Genomic DNA, 18,222 nt, shown 5'->3' with positions numbered 1-18,222 from the left:
TGCGATTTCCCCCCCCCTGCACGCATTAATCGCTTTTACATTGTTTCCTATGGGAAACATTGTTTCGTGTTATGAACTTTTCGCCTTACGAACCTCCTTCCGGAACCAATTAGGTTCGTAAGACGAGGTATTACTGTATTATGTTTTGTCACTCATTATAATGTGATATTGTAGCATCATTTTTGAAGGAAAGAATCTCAGGATACCTGTTGAATATATCTCTTCTGTATTAGGAGAGAGAACATGGTAGAAGTAAAACTGCAAGAAAGATTGGCATGAAAAGAAGAGATTTTTCTGGAATGTTTTTCACTTTATTTATTTTTAACAATTATGAAAATGAATAGATATACAGTTCTGTAAATATGGCTTTGTAAGTTGGAGATCAGGGCTTTTTAATTACAGGACTGTGATATACTATCTTTTAAGTATCCTGTTCATTTCATTATTGCAGATTTTTCTGTAGGCTATAGACATTTTCTAATGATGTTTTTTTTTTAAAGATAAGCTTGCATTATTTGAAATGGACTACAGTTGAAGTAAGAGTAATTATATCAATTCAAGAAATATGTTTTTAAAAATACAATAGGTAATTTAATAGTAATATTAGTAGTTAACAAGAGTAGTTGCTCTGTCTCCTGGAAGATTAATCCTATGTGTCATAATACAGCAATGAAAATGTAGAAACATTTTAGAATCAAAAATAAAAGATTGGCTGTGTATAATAACCAAAGGGATAAACAGTTTTAGCAATCGGGATCAGTATAATTTTTAATTCTCTGTAACACAAATTGAACTTTTTGAAATATAGTTTAATACACCTTCAACAAAGGAGAAAATGGGAGTGATTGAAGTTCAATTTGTACCATGTTATTAACCATTTCCGCTTGAGTAGGTGAGTAAAAGGATAATGGATGAAGCTTTTATTATTGCCTTTCTGCTAAAATGAAGTGGTATAAAAGATAAGGTAATGAGATTAATGAATATAAAGTAAAGAGGTAATCGGTCAAATTCAAAGAGAGAGATGAGATGAGAAAATTTGGAAGTTGTAAGATTTTTTTTTTAATGGATACTATCAACATACAGTACGTAGAACTTGAAAAACTGGTGCTTGCTATACATCCAGGTTTTTATTGGGTTTCTTAATATTCACAACATTACAGGTCAAGACCCTAATAAACTATGAAATTATAAAATGTAATTATCACTTCTCTTTCTCATAGTTTCATTTTTGAAATAAAATAATAACCTTTGTGAAGCATTTCTTTGCACACTAAAGAACATTTTTCAGGGCCAGGCTTGATGTGTTACTGCCCACAATTTGTAATAGGAGATTTACTCATTGTGTATTAGAATTGGTCTATGTAGCCAAGCACAAATCAGGACACACTGATTTTACATTGCCTTTATCACCAATGTGTTTGAGAAAATTTAATTCTCCTTTAGTGATATGTGTTGGTTTATAATTAAAGGGTGGTTTTAAAAAAAAATTATCCTGTTGGACTATGCATTTTTTATCTTAAACTGTACAGTATTGTTAGATTTTTGCCTAGCAGCAATTAAAATCTACAAACAGGTAAATAAAGATGCTAGCTATGGATGGAGCTATTGAGAACTTTATTTATTTATTTATCTATCTATCATCTATCTATCTATCCATCCATCCATCCATCCATCCATCTATCTATTAGATTTGTATGCCACCCCCCTCTGTAGACTCGGGGCAGCTCACAACACAATAAAACAGTTCATGACAAATCTAATAATTTACAATTTAAAATTTAAAATAGTTAAAAAACCCAATTTTTAAGCAGACATACCTCCAAACATACCATACATAAATTATATCGGCCCGGGGGAAATATCTCAGTTCCCCCATGCCTGACAACAAAGGTGGGTTTAAGGAGTTTATGAAAGGCAAGGAGGGTAGGGGCAGTTCTAATCTCTGGGGGGAGCTGATTCCAGAGAGTCGGGGCCGCCACAGAGAAGGCTCTTCCCCTGGGGCCCGCCAACCGACATTATTTAGTTGGCGGGACCCGGAGAAGACCCACTCTGTGGGACCTAACTGGTCGCTGGGATTCGTGCGGCAGAAGGCGGTCCCTGAGATATTCTGGCCCGGTGCCATGAAGGAGCCTCTTACCCTTTTAAATAAACACTTAGGCCACAGTTACCAGGACCTGGAGACAAAATTGGCGGGACCCGGAGAAGACCCACTCTGTGGGACCTAACTGGTCGCTGGGATTCGTGCAGCAGAAGGTGGTTTCGGAGATACTCTGGTCCGATGCCATGAAGGGCTTTATATGACTTCTCTCTTTTTTCTTTAAAAATCTTTATCTGTCTTTATGTCATTTTGTGGCCTTCATAGGCTCCTCCTTTAGTCTTAGAGTTATTATTAAGAATTGTTATAGAATATTGTTATTGTTAAATATTGTGTTAGCAAAGCAATCATAACATTTTAGTTATCTTTTATCACATATATTTCAGTGATATTATTGAAATGGGTATCCTTTTTTGTTTATATTTTATGCTGGTCTTTGACATGAGTATTTGATTGGTAGGTTTTGGTCTATAGTATAATTACAGCAACATTTGCATTTTATTCTTGCGGGTGTTCAAAGCAGTTTCTTCCCTTTTTTTCCTGATAGACAAATTTATTTATTTATTTATTTATTGGATTTGTATGCCGCCCCTCTCCGGAGACTCGCAATAGACATAGGCTATTCATGGACATAGGCTATATGTCTATAGACATAGGCTATATATGCAATAGATATACTGTACTGTATATGCAATAGACATAGGCTATAGGATGTTCAAAGCTACCTAATGAACATAATTTAATAAATACAACTTTAAATATAGGTCTTGTGTCATATAATATTTAATAATTATGCAGATCTACATTATGGAGATTGTTTACAGGTTTAGCACTAGCTATGAACTGCGGTGATGCAGTGGTTAGAATACAGTACTGCAAGCTACTTCTGCTGACTGCTGGCTGCAGTTTAGCAGTATGAATCTAGGTTGAAGGTTGACTCAGCTTTCCATCCTTCCGAGGTGGGTAAAATGAGGACCCAAATTGTTGGGGGCAATATGCTGATTTGGAAAACAGAGGTGTCTGTAAAGCTCCATAAAGCAGTATATAAATATATGTCCTATTTCTATATTGCTATGAGCAATGTGTTGATGATGCTCAGTTGTATTCCCCCACCCCCATTTGGTTTGGATTAAGTATCCTTAGATCTTGTTTGGATTTTAGACTGTAAAATAATCAAATAAAGAAGCCAATTTAAATCAATGTACTGTAGTGTTGTTACTCTGGAGATGAATTTCAGGACTTTTGAGATTCACTTATTCTACTTGGGAAGGCACTCCCATTAACCAATTTTTTTAAAAAATAGCAATTTAGATGTTTTCTTGGAACAGTGCTGATACTGTATAAATACAGCATAAGTTACGGGAAGATGTTTTTAGAATAGAATAGAATAGAATTTTATTGGCCAAGTGTGATTGGACACACAAGGAAATTGTCTTGGTGCAGATGCTCTCAGCGTACATAAAAGAAAAAGATACATTTGTCAGGAATCATGTGATATAACACTTAATGATTGTCATAGGGGTCAAATAAGCAACGAAGAACAATCAATCCTGCCCCAGGGAATGTGGAGGTGGATGCAGGGGAAACTTCAACATGTCATAGGCCTGTTTCATTGCCGACAGAGTCAGGGAGTTCAGTTTCCTCGGACGAAGAAGAAGGTAGGAATGACTTGGAAGAGGGGGGCTTGGCACACAGCCCAGGCAGTCAATCTCCCTTATCTTCGGTCGATTCGGATGCGGAAGTCTTGGACCCACGCAGGCGCAGAGCTATGCGTAGAAGAGACCAATTGAGGGCATATTACAGGAGATAAGAGAGGCCACCTGTGTTTGGGTGGGGCTCCAGTAATTAGCGCTGCTGATATAAATAGCAGCGTGTGGGTTTGGCCGTTGTGAAAGTCAGATCGTTGTGCTTCAGGACTGCCTTGCTGTTTCCGGACTTTGTTGCTTGATTTTTCACGACTTTGAAACCAAAGCAGAGCAAAGTGTGTGTGTGTTTCACTTCCTGGGAGAAGAAGGGCTGTGACGTTTCTTCACAGCTGCAAGCTATGTACTTAAGGACTGATTAAGGGAATTGTACAGATTACTAGGTTGTTTTGGGACGAGTGCTCTTTGCAATACAAAAAGAGTGCTTAGTTTATGTTCTGTCTGGGTCACTCCGGAAGCCAATACCAACCCAAAAAGAGCAGACACACCGGTAAAAGGCAAAGGCAGTTTATAAAATTCAAGAAAAACACAGGTAACAGAAAATGTCCTTACAAACAGGAAAACGCTGTATCTTCAGATATATCCACGAAGGCAAAAGTCCATGCAGCAATACAGGATTCTTGCTGCCAAGACGAGGCTGTAGATAGCAGACCTACACCTCCCATGGGTCTTCCAAGCTGCTGGGCCACAAGCCAGGAACAGAGACGCCGAGAACAAAGCAGGACACCGTAACTCCAATTGATAACACTCCACATGGCTTCAAGGGCTTGCCTGCCTTTTAAACCCTTCTAAGGAGGACCACACCCAAGCCCAGCTGTTCCTGATTCAGTGCTGATAATACTTCTTTAATTGCTCCTTTCTCTGATCTGAACGTCTCTGTCGCATGTCAATGACGGCTTGTGCGTCATCACCTAATGACTCCAAGCTACTGGCTGGGGAGAGACCCCCCCCCCCGGGGCTCTCATGCTGTTCTCCTTCATCCCATTCCTGACTTTCCTCTCCCCCGTCCGACTGTTCAGCCCCCTCCTCTTCGCTGTCATCCTCCTCTGGGCATGGAGCCAGCAGAGACACAGCCAGTCCCTTAGCAGCCTCAGGCTGAACCACAATAGTTTATTTTGAATTTTGTGATAAAGAACATTGTTTTGAATTTTCAAACGTGTGTGTGTCTGAAATTTGTACCCTTGAATTTTCAGGAGGCTCATACTAGAGAACCCAGCAGAACAATAGGGATGTGCAGTAATAAATTGTGGCTTGCAGTTTATTAGCAAATGGCTTTATATTTTGCTGTTTTTGTATCCTGGAGTATATCACATAGCATTCACTACATATATGAAGATTTTCTCAATTTCGGTTAAATATTACTGTTGATCCTTGTTTGCATCTTGCAAAAAAAGAGATGTTTCTCACTTTTCATCTTGACAAGTGAGAGTGGAATGTTTTCTCCCTATTTTATATACCTGCTGAGAGAATTTACAGGTGACAGCCAGTGTGATCAATCAATATGAAAAAGGACTGAGAATTCCCATCAGAGTGAGAAAAAAATATTGTGGAGATGAAAATCATACTGGCGATTGCCGGTGCTATTCTGGACTTTGTTAGCTCTCTCTGCTAAGTGGAAAAGTCAGAGTTTCTAGTGAGTTGAAATTACTGTTTCATTGACTATATGGGAAGGCTTAGGTAGCCACCCAAGTTTCATGGAAGACTGGACCCTGGTCTGCCCATAAATGACATAGAGCAGCCATGAGCAAGAACTCTCTATTCATCAACTTCTCAGAGTTCTGAAAATGTTCATTATGTGTGTGGCACCGGACCAGATTACCTCAGGGACCGCCTTCTGCTGCACGAATCCCAGCGGCCAGTTAGGTTCCACAGAGTGGGTCTTCTCCGGGTCCCATCAACTAAACAATGCCACTTGGCGGGACCCAGGAGAAGAGCCTTCTCTGTGGCGGCCCCGGCTCTCTGGAACCAACTCCCCCCAGAGATTAGAATTGCCTCCACCCTCCTTGCCTTTCGTAAGCTACTTAAAACCCACCTCTGCCGCCAGGCATGGGGGAATTAAGACTTTTTTCTCCCCCTAGGCCGTTACAACTGTATACTTGGTATGTTTGTATGTATGTCTGGTTTTATATATTAAGGGGTTTTAATTTGCTTTTAGTATTGGATTTTATTGTATATTGTTCATGATTGTTGTTAGCCGCTCCGGGTTTTCGGAGAGGGGCGGCATATAAATCCAATAAAACTTGAAATTTGAACGTGTGTTACACATTGACAAAAAGAATCAGAACACAAAATACAACGTTGGTGGACCCTCACTCTGTCAAGGAACTTGGAGTACTCATATCTAATGACCTAAGTGCCAGAACCCACTGTAACAACATTGCCAAAAAGACACTTAGAGTTTTTAATCTAATCTTGCATAGCTTCTGCACTGGCTTCCGATCAGTTTCTGGTCACAATTCAAAGTATTGGTTATGACCTATAAAGCCCTACGTGGCATTGGACCAGAATATCTTCGGGACTGCCTTCTGCCGCACGAATCCCAGCGACCGATTAGGTCCCATAGAGTTGGCCTTCTCCAGGTTCTGTCGACTAAACAATGCCGTCTGGCGGGACCCAGGGGAAGAGCCTTCTCTGTGGCGGCCCCCGCCCTCTGGAATCAACTCCCCCTAGAGATAAGGACTGCCCCCACCCTCCTTGCCTTTCGAAAGCTCCTGAAGACCCACCTATGTCGCCAGGCATGGGGAAACTGATATACCCCTAGCTACTATGGTTTTATGTATGGTCTGTTAGGTTGTGTGATTGTTTTTCTTTTATAATAAGGGTTTTAATTGTTTTTTAACATTAGATTTGTACATTGTATTTGTATTGTTGTTGTGAGCCGCTCCGAGTCCTTGGAAAGGGGCGGCATACAAATCCAATAAATAATAATAATAATAATAATAATAATAATAATAATAATAATTATTATTATTATTATCATCATCATCATCATCATCATCATCATTACTACTTTATTATTATTATTATTCTGTGGCAATATTGCACTGCTAACCAGAACCTTACAAAACATTTGCTAGACCAATTATCAAATACATCATAGAAACATTTGGGTTTTTTGTTTCCTTTTAAGCTTTTTGTTGTCTTTTTTTGAATGATGTATAGATGCTCAGAGAGCACCAAGCATCCTTGATTTCAACCATGAGCTACAAATATTCTCCTTTAAATTGTATAACATTCCTTTCATTCCTACTTCTCAGTTAAGCTTAGGGGGAAAATTCCTTATATAAGAATATTTTGTTAGTTATTAATGGATATATCTCTTGGAAACCATCTTTTGGTGATCCTGTTAGGTTTCTGTATTGATCAGTGAATTAAGAGTCATTGGCCAAAGTCAGCTCTTCACCTCTGTGATTCTATATGAGGCTACCCTTGAAAAGTGTTAGGAGACTACAACTGGTCCAGAACGCAGCCACACGAGGTGTTGTGGGTGTACCTAGGTACACCCACATCACACCAACACTCTACGAGCTGCACTGGTTCCCAATCAATCTGTGGACACAATTGAAAGTGTTGGATATCACCTTTAAAACCCAACATGGCTTAGAGCCAAACTATGGAACTGTCTTCTGCTGCAACTGATTAAGGCCCACCGGGTTGGCCTTCTCAGAGTCCCATCGGCTAGCCGCTAGACAGTGTCGGCTGGTGGGACCACATGGAAGGGTCTTCTATGCAGCGGCTCCAGCTCTCTGGAACCAATTCCCCCCGGAGATCTGCACCACCACCACCTTCCTGGCCTTCTGGAAGGCTGTGAAAACTTGGCTTTGCCAGCAGGCCTGAAGCCAGCGAGCCATACCACCTAGTCCCGGCTAACAGGATATGAATGATTTATTTTTTAGTGGTTTTACATTGTTTTTATATTGTTTTAAATTGTATGCTACCCAGAATCCAGAAGGAGTTGGGCGGCTTATAAATCAAATAAATAAATAAACAGACAGATAGACTAGGTAGGTAGGTAGGTAGGTAGGTAGGTAGGTAGGTAGGTAGATAGATAGATAGATAGATAGATAAATTCTTAAATAAATAAATACTTCAGTATATAAATTAGTTGACAGTGGATTCAGAACAGGAAAAGGGAAGACTTCACATATCATAATTAATTAATGGCATCTGTCACCACAAAAAACTTTATGAATTATAGGTAATAGTCTCATTAGGCTGAGAAGTAAATGGAACTTGCAAGATGTTGTTTATGAACATTCCAACACTATCTTGAAAAATTGAAAATAAAAGTGGTGAAATATTTGGGGCAAGAAGTTGCATAATGTTATCATCATCATCATCATCATCATCATCATCATCATCATCATCATCATCATCATCCAATAAAGAAACAAAGACTATGATATAGATGCTTTGATCAACAATTATTCCGAAGTCTTGTTATTTCTGTTTTGCATCTTAATTTAATGGAATATTTGCTTTTAATTTAACTGTAATTGGCTTTTAACAGATTAATAATCTGGTTAATAATTTTCCCTTATTTACTCTAACCTCTACTGTTTGATAGCCAATATCAGTTCTTAGTGTATGCTAATTTTATCTAGATTCTGTGGGTTGTGGAGAGCTGAAGTATCAGTCCTGCAAGTAATACTTGAAGAAGCCTAGATGCCAAAACTTTTCTAAAGCAGGCTATTCATATAATTAAATCAGATTAATTCCATCTTTGCTTCTTCGGAAAAGTATAATTTTGCTGCACTGCCTTTCAAAAAAGTTTGAAAACGAATAAATAGGGATTAGAAATAAGAAAAAAAAAGGTCTACCATAAAAGCAAATGAATAATTTACAGGCCATGGGCTTTGAGGTGCATCAGGTCAGCAGAAATAATGCATTATGAAAAAGGAATTCGGTTTGCTATAAATCTGCCTATCTCAGCAGCTTAAAATAAAGCAGTTTTACCCATCTCAGGCAACATTAGTTTGTTAGTCTCTGCTTCATGTATCAAAAATCATTCTGTGAAAATATCAATATCATTGGTTAATATAAATGAAATTAATTTTTAAAGCTGGCTAAAGGTTGACATATGAAAAATTGCATTACTTTGTGGAAGAGAAATTTCTGTCTTCTAGTGAAATTTCAGGTCAGGGGGGCAAGTAATTTTCACAATCTTCAATGGGAACCAGTGAAATATGAACTTCATTGTCACCTAGCCCCAAAGCGATAAGATAAAATGAGCTGATACATCATTTGCTGTGGTTTTATCATCTCCTGCAGTAATTGGAAGAGAAAACATAAGAGCTTTTTCTCTCTCCCAATCTTGCCTCCCTACACAGACTTAAACCATTTTAGTCTAATCAATGCAAAGGTCACATCGTACATTATTTATTTATTTTTAATTCTTTGTGCTTGCTAAAATGCCTAGTGAAACATTAAAATAATGAATATAGTTAATTGAGTTTGTCACATGAAAGAAGTGAATGAGAATGTATATCAAGCTGCATTGGAAATAGCAAGTAAATGATATGATGAAATTTTCATAAGCACATGAATAAACATTTAAGCTTGATTTCAAATAAATGGCTACTAATAATTGGGATAATTTATTTTTGTTTGTTAACATAATTGTCTTGTTTGCTGCGTTAGACATGTTTGGAAGCTTGATGTTATCTGAAACAAATATTTGTTTTTCCTCTTAAAAGGAATTTTTTAAATTATTATTATTATTATTATTATTATTATTATTATTATTATTAATTAGATTTGTATGCCACCCCTCTCTGTAGACTCGGGGCGGCTCACAACAATAACAAAGACAATGTAAGAACAAATCTAATAATCTAAAAAACACTAAAAACCCCATTATTAAAAGCAAACATACTTTATTTATTTATTTTTTATTTTTTATTTATTACTTAGATTTGTATGCCGTCGTATGTATACACACAAACATACCATGTATAAACTGTATAGGCCCGGGGGAGATGTCTCAGTTCCCCCATGCCTGACGGCAGAGATGGGTCTTAAGAACTTTACAAAAGGCAAGGAGGGTGGGGGCAGTTCTAATCTCCAAGGGGAGCTGGTTCCAGAGGGTCGGGGCCGCCACAGAGAAGGCTCTTCCCCTGGGTCCTGCCAAACGACATTGTTTAGTCGACGGGACCCGGAGAAGGCCAACTCGGTCGCTGAGATTTGTGCGGCAGAAGGCGGTCCCGGAGATATTCTGGTCCGATGCCATGAAGGGCTTTATAGGTCATAACCAACACTAGTTATTTAGTTTACCTAGGAATATATATTTATGAATGTGACAGACACACCAAAAGCCAAACCTTCTACAACTGACCCCATCCTATGGAGTTCACAACCCCTGGTGATCACAGAAAAGGAAGTGCAAGATCTATTTCACAGACAGAAGCCAGGAAAAGCACCAGGCCCAGACAAGACAACGCCTTCTTACTTTTCTGACACCAGAAAAGAACAGATAAGAATGCTTACAATACTTCAGCTTAACTTATGGTATAATGTCAACATGCAATTTGATCTACATATAAATTAGATTCACTTTTGTATAATATAAAAAACAGGCAATGTATTTTTCAATCAAATATATATTAGTAACTAACTTAATATATTTTCTGGAACTTTTCATTTGAAAGGCTTTATTTGTTTAAAACCTTGCACTAGATATTAAAGCATGTCTTTCTATAGCTAGAAGTTGATGACATAGAAACATAGAAACATAGAAGTCTGACGGCAGAAAAAGACCCCATGGTCCATCTAGTCTGCCCTTATACTATTTTCTGTATTTTATCTTACAATGGATATATGTTTATCCCAGGCATGTTTAAATTCAGTTACTGTGGATTTATCTACCACGTCTGCTGGAAGTTTGTTCCAAGGATCTACTACTCTTTCAGTAAAATAATATTTTCTCATGTTGCTTTTGATCTTACCCCCAACTAACTTCAGATTGTGTCCCCTTGTTCTTGTGTTCACTTTCCTATTAAAAACACTTCCCTCCCTAGCTAGAAGTGAGGTGACCCTAGCTAGAAGTGAGGTTGTACTGCTCAAACATTCCATCTCTCTGTCCAATAGGTAAGATAAAACATTGTCCATTTTTAGTGGCAATTAAATGTAAAATAATATACCACAACACAATGCCAATGTGAACAGAATAAGCAGGGTTCCTGAATTTGGTATGCTACGGTTAAAAATACGTTTTCAGATTAGAAAAATACAATTTAAATAAGAAAGGAGATATGACACATCCCAAGATAAAAGATTACCTGAAAGAGGGTATGTGCGTATATCTTAGAAACTAATATGCCTAGTGTGATAACACAATAGTGGTGGTAATGATGTAGTTTCCATGGCAACTGGTTCACTGGAGGGCTAGACCTCTGTCTAGGGTGCTGTCAGTATGTGTGGAGCTTTCAACGAAGAAAGTCCCAATGAAGGTCGGCTTCACCTAATCCACTTTTAATTGAACTCCAGAGACTTTGAAGTGAATCTACAGACAAGGCAGATACCATTCCAGCAAGGAATGAAGGCCTGTTTTAGTTACCTCCAGACTCCTAACTTGTTCAAGTTAATGCTTCAAACATTGCTTAGAGAAGCTTTTTTGACTATTCTGAAGTTATATTTCAAGTTCTATTCAAAGAAAAACTGTAATTATATCCATGATTTATCATTTAACATTAGGTAAGAACTGTTATTAGATTTTTATTTTTATGATTGGCTACTAATTGAATAATCCAGGATATTAGCTAGAGGAAATGAAAGTTATACAGTGTTCCCTTGATTTTTGCGGGTTCAAACATCGCGAAAAGTCTATACCACAGTTTTTCAAAAATATTAATTAAAAAATACTTTGCGGGTTTTTTCTCTATACCACGGTTTTTCCCGCCCAATGACGTCATATGTCATCGCCAAACTTTCATCTGACTTTAATTTTTTTTTTAAATAAACTTTAATAAATAAACATGGTGAGTAATGATCTAAATGGTTGCTAAGGGAATGGGAAATTGCACTTTAGGGGTTTAAACTGTTAAGGGAAGGCTTGTGATACTCTTCATAGCCAAAAATAGTGTATTTACTTCCGCATCTCTACTTCGCGGAAATTTGACTTTCGCGGGCAGTCTTGGAACGCATCCCCCGCAAAACTCGAGGGAACACTGTATTCGTATAGACTTGTATTGCGGAGCTTAGTCCTGGATACAGAATTGCAGATGTCAAATATTTCCTTTTGCCTTATAATATTTAATGATACAGTATACCAGAATACCTTTAATTAAAGTTAACTGCATTATGGAAATCTAGAGTAAAGTAGGAGAAGCTTCATATCTTCCATAATGTTTACTTTTGTTCTGAATACTAGAAGTGAGGCAAATTTGAAAAACAAATTTCAGTAAAATATTTGGAAGGGAAAGTTTTTTTCCAGGAAGAAATAAATCCTGGAGGGAGGAGTGTGAGGGACAAATTTTGCCTTGTAAGTTGTAGCAGGCTTAAGTTTTTAAAAAAAATGGGACTATGTAATGCAGTGGTTCTCAACCTGGGGGTCAGAATCCCATGGGGTCGAATGACCATTTCACAAGGGTCGCCTAAAACCATGGGAAAAGACAAATTTCTCATGGTGGTTAGGAACTAAAGCTTCTATTCTGGTGCCTTGGAACATATTTTTACAATCCGACCAATCAGGTGTTTACAGTGGGGGTGTCCCTCTGACCTTCCTGCCAATCAGCTTAAAGATCTGTTGGGAGAATTGGCACTAGACTTATGGTTGGTGGTCACCACAACATGAGGAACTGTATTAAGGGGTCATGGCATGAGAAAGTTTGAGAACCACTGGTGTAATGGAAAAGAGCAAACCAAAACCCAGATGGGATTTTAAATAGTATGGTAGTTGTTAGCAATAATAATATTTAGAGAACAATATGATTTCTGCTCTTGCTTTGCTATTTAGGTGATACTCCCTCATCCTAGCAGTTACCTATTTTTATGTGCTCTATAATTATGTATAAATGGTTTTAGTTTTGTTTGATTCTTAAATTGGGTGGTTTCAGATTTTTCCATGGTAAACTTTATGGATGATGAAAAGAAACCTTCCCTACTAGGCTATCAAAGTAGCAATGCAAACGGAAGTCTGTTACATAGAGAGTGGAACTAACCATGTAGAATGAGGAACTGATGAATGGACCTTTTTGGCATTTCTCTCTGGAAAATATTTTCCAGAGAGAAATTTCCTTTGTTGTAGTATAAAAGAAGGTGAAAAGTTAAATAAATTATTTGTACTAATACAAATAATTTGGTTTGGCATATCTAAAACCAGTTGGGTTCTTTCATCAAGGTTAAAATATATATTGTATGTTGTTACTAATAATTTGTTATTGACTTTTGCTGATTGTTGTTGTTGTTGTTGTTATTATTATTATTATTATTATTATTATTATTATTATTATTATTTAGACTTGTATGCCGCCCCTCTCCGAGGACCCGGAGCGGCTCACAACATGCAATACAAACAATATGTATACAAATCTAATAGTTAAAACAGTAAACTAAAATCCCATTATGTGAAAAACAGTCAGTCTACTCAATCACATCCACACATAATATTTAACGGTCAGAGAAGAAGGGGGCATGATCTAGCTGCCCCATGCCTGGCGACATAGATGGGTCTTAAGGGTCTTGCAAAAGGCGAGGAGGATGGGGGCAGTGCGAATCTCTGGAGGGAGCTGATTCCAGAGGACCAGGGCCGCCACAGAGAAGGCTCTTCCCCTAGGCCCCGCCAGATGACATTGTCTGGTCGACAGGACCTAGAGAAGGCCAACTCTGTGGGACCTTATCAGCCACTGGGATTTGTGCGGTAGAAGGCGGTCCTGTAAGTAATCTGGTCTGACGCCATGTAGGGCTTTATAGGTGATCACCAACACTTTGAATTGTGTCCGGAAACCAATCGGCAGCCAATGCAGGCCCCAGAGTGTTGGAGAAACATGGGTGTATCTGGAAAGACCCATGACAGCTCGTGCAGCCGCATTCTGCATGATCTGAAGTTTCCAAACACTCTTCAAAGGTAGCCCCATGTAGAGAGCACTGCAGTAATCGAACTTCGAGGTGATAAGGGCATGATTATGACTGAAGGATCAAACTTTAAGAATTAGTTTGTATATAAAAGTAGAGATATAGGAAGATGATATATGGAGAAGAGACCTTTTATTGTAGTATCAAAGGTGATAGGTTATTGAATGTTTATGTTTGAAGAAGGGATAAATTACTTTTTATCTTTTTATTTATTATATTGGTTATCATGTTTTCCTTTTTCCTATTTTATATTTTTCTTAGTTTGAATTAATTTTGTAATGTTTTAACACTAAATTTTAATAAATATAATTACAAAGAAAGTGATACTGATTCATTTGAATTTATCATGCTTCTCATCTTAATAAATATAAGTATGCAATAACAAAAGATAAACAAACAAGGATATATATTTACTGTGTATGTTTTCATAAATTAATGAAGCAATTGCTTATTTTAAAAATGTATCTTTTATTTATTTTTTCAGATACTTACATATACAGATGGACTGCATGGGAAATGGCTGTTTTCAGAGATCCGATCAGTATTTTCTCGACGCTACCTATTGCAGAACACAGCACTGGAAATCTTTATGGCTAACAGAGGTAATTCTGGAAATGAGATCGTTTACAAGTTTGAAGTATGTAATCACTCACTTACTATGTCAGATTACATTTTCCTAATAAATGCCAATTAGAAATTTTGAAATTTCTTGGACTTTCACATACAAAGGGAATACAGTAGTCCCTCACCTATCGCTGGTGTTACGTTCCAGACCTGGCCGCGATAGGTGAAATCCGCGATGGGGAATTTATCGACTGATAGTACTTATTTAAGTATTTATATTATAATTGTTTGGTAAGTTTTCATTGTTTTAAGTGTTTATAAACCCTTCCCACTCAGTATTTATTTTAGATACAGTATTTAAATACAGTATTTACAATTTTAGATTTTTATTTTTTTTAAAAAAACCTGCCAATCGAGTTCGGCGGGCTGTTTAAATCTGCCGACCGGCTTCCTCAGAAACCCGCGATGAAGTGAAGCCGCAGTAGGTGAAGCGCGGTATAGTGAGGGACTACTGTACAACCCATTTAGAAATAAAGAACAGAACATCCTCAGATCCAGGAGTCCTGACACCCACAGCGAACTGGCAGCGAGGTTAAGTGGTGTTAACATTGTAACATTGAGTTGGGATAGTGTTTTAAAAATATGCATTGCATTTTCATTATTCTGTCCTACGATTTATTATTCCAAGAACCACTATGTAAATAACAATGAATAATGTCTAAATGTTTCTTGTACATAGTGGTTGTCATGTTCAACTTTCCGGATCCTGCAACTGTAAAAAAAGTCATCAATTGTTTACCGCGTGTTGGAATTGGAACTACTTTCGGATTGCCTCAAACCAGGTATATTAACTCTTAAAAACCATTTCAGCTGACAATGTTGCAATATAAAGTTGAAATGTAGAAAGCAAATACCCATAATCAGGAAAAAAGGTTCAAAATCTAGAAAAAGAAAACAGTCAATTTTAAAATTTATTTTATTTGGTAACAGCAGACTGTGCCTTATACTTGGGCATAGAATTCTTGTATTATGCTAAGCCATGATATATTTTATTTGTTTTTGATTTCTTTGTGTGAATCTAGTTAGCTATTGTTTATTCAGTAGATTGATTACTGAAACAAATAATAGTTTTATATAATCTGTGACCAGTTTTGAAGCCTACTAGAGAAAGAAATGATAATTGGTGCTTGCTGATACAAGTTGTAATGATGTACTTTCTGGCATCGGACCAGAATATCTCCGGGACCGTCTTCTGCCGCATGAATCCCAGCGACCAGTTAGGTCCCACAGAGTTGGCCTTCTCCGGGTCCCATTGACTAAACAATGTCGTTTGGCGGGACCCAGGGGAAGAACCTTCTCTGTGGCGGCCCCGACCCTCTGGAACCAACTCCCCCCAGATATCAGAGTTGCCCCCACCCTCCTTGCCTTTCGTAAGCTCCTTAAAACCCACCTCTGTCGTCAGGCATGGGGGAACTGAGATATTCTCTTCCCCCTAGGCTTATAAAATTTATACATGGTATGTGTGTATGTATGATTGGTTTCTTAAATTGGGGTTTTTTACATTACTTTTAATATTAGATTTGTTCATATTGTCTTTTTACTGTTGTTAGCCGCCCCGGCTAACAATGGAGAGGGGCGGCATACAAATCTAATAAATAAATAAATAAATATTAACAGAATGAATAATTTTATAATAGAGAATGCATAATGCGATTAATATATATATCTGATGACCAGAAGAAAGCAACCCCCAAAGTATACATATTATTTCAATATAATATGTGCATGTATTCTCTCTAGATCAGTGTTTCCCAACCTTGGCAACTTGAAGATATTTGGACTTCAACTCCCAGAATTCCCCAGCCAGCTTTTGTTGGCTTGGGAATTCTGGGAGTTGAAGTCCAAATATCTTCAAGTTGCCAAGGTTGGGAAACACTGCTCTAGATTGATAGGAGGAGAATCACAGGACCAGCATTGACACTTTTATGATGCTTTAAATTGGATTCTTGCCCAGGGCAGGGCATTATGCTCACAAATATTCCCTTCCCCTTGTATAATTCTATCATTTATGAATTTAAAAGGGCAAATTAGTTGAACACAGCATTTTGAGATCATTTCATCATTACAGTGAACGTTTTGTTCATACAAACAAAAGCTCCAGGTTCCTTTAATGGAGAAATATAAGTGTAAACCAGGCTGTGCATGTATAGAGGAAAACAAAGAGAAAGCCTACAGAAAAGGTGAAATGCTGTACAATCAGGCCAGAAATGTATTAACAAAGGAGATCAGAGCCGCAAAAAGAAACTACTCTGAAAAGCTAAAGAATCAGGTTACTGAAAGAGTAGTAGATCCTTGGAACAAACTTCCAGCAGACGTGGTAGATAAATCCACAGTAACTGACTTTAAACATTCCTGGGATAAACATATATCCATCCTAAGATAAAATACAGAAAATAGTATAAGGGCAGACTAGATGGACCATGAGGTCTTTTTCTGCCGTCAGACTTCTATGTTTCAATAAATGAATCCGAAAACATATGGAAAACTCTCAAAAACATCACCAGTTACAGAAAACCACCTTCCCAAGCTGAAGGAAATCAGCAACTGGCAGATGACCTGTGGGTTTGCAGGTTTGAAAGGAAACTGCAGCTACAGCCCCCATCCCAGATTCACCAACAACATCCAAACCTCCTATTTCCACAACCTCCATCCCATTGGGTTTACAACCCCTGAGGATCACAGAAAAGGAAGTGCAAGATCTATTTCACAGACAGAAGCCTGGAAAAGCACCAGGCCCAGACAAGATAACTCCTTCTTGCTTAAAAGTCTGTGCTGACCAATTGGCCCTCATCTTCACCCAAATCTTCAACAAATCACTAGAGACATGCCATGTTCTTTCTTGCTTCAAACACTCTACTATCATTCCAGTGCCAAAGAAGCCCTCCATCAAGGAACTAAATGACGACATACCAGTTGCTCTAACATCTGCAGTTATGAAAACCTTTGAAAGGCTAGTGATGTCCCACTTGAAAACCATCATGGATCCACTGTTAGACCCCCTGCAATTTGCATATTGAGCAAATAAATTGACGGATGATGCTGTTAATATGGCTCTGCACTACTATCTACAACATCTTGAATCTCCAAAGATCTAAGCTAGGGTCCTTTTTATAGACTTTAGTTCAGCATTCAACACCATCATACCAGACATTCTTTTAACTAAACTATAGCGGTATCTGGACACTAAGTGGATCACAAGCTTCCTAACAGACAGGAAGCAGGAGGTGAAGCTAGGCAAAATTACATCAGATACCTGTACAATTAGCACAAGGGACCCTCAAGGCTGTGTATTCTCACCACTTCTCTTCTCTCTATACACCAATGACTGCATCTCAAACGATCCATCTGTTAAACTACTGAAGTTTGCAGATGATACAACAGTGATTGGACTAATTCGAGACAATGATGAAACCGCATACAGATGGGAGGTTGAACAACTAGCCTTGTGATGCAACCAGAACAATCTGGAACTAAACACACTCAAAACCGTAGAAATTGTGGTAGACTTTAGGAGAAACCCTCCCATCCTACTACGTCTTACAATTTTATTTGTTTGTTTGTTTGTTTGTTTATTCATCCATCCATCCTTAATTTAATTTAATTTAATTTAATTTAATTTTTGTCCAACAAGTATAGAATTATAGTTTGTATTAACATAACAAAGTATAAAGAAGTGATAAAAAGGATAATAGGACAGAAGGACAGGCGCGGTAGGCACAATTGTGCGCT

At 37.9% G+C, this 18,222-nt stretch overlaps 1 protein-coding gene across 6 annotated transcripts in view; it reads left to right on the top strand.

Moving 5' to 3' along the window:
• The window catches only part of LRBA (LPS responsive beige-like anchor protein), a 453,900-nt gene that overhangs the window by 306,132 nt on the left and 129,546 nt on the right, over positions 1-18,222 (top strand). For all 6 annotated transcript variants that reach the window (XM_070757811.1, XM_070757810.1, XM_070757809.1 and 3 more), the window contains 2 exons: positions 14,354-14,471; positions 15,173-15,275. In XM_070757811.1, the coding sequence (XP_070613912.1) occupies positions 14,354-14,471; positions 15,173-15,275 (221 nt within the window). The remainder of the gene's footprint in view (positions 1-14,353; positions 14,472-15,172; positions 15,276-18,222) is intronic.

The sequence above is a fragment of the Erythrolamprus reginae genome, chromosome 7 (genome assembly GCF_031021105.1).
Source record: "Erythrolamprus reginae isolate rEryReg1 chromosome 7, rEryReg1.hap1, whole genome shotgun sequence".
Lineage (NCBI taxonomy): Eukaryota > Metazoa > Chordata > Lepidosauria > Squamata > Dipsadidae > Erythrolamprus > Erythrolamprus reginae.
This window is presented reverse-complemented; position numbering and strand designations above follow the sequence as displayed.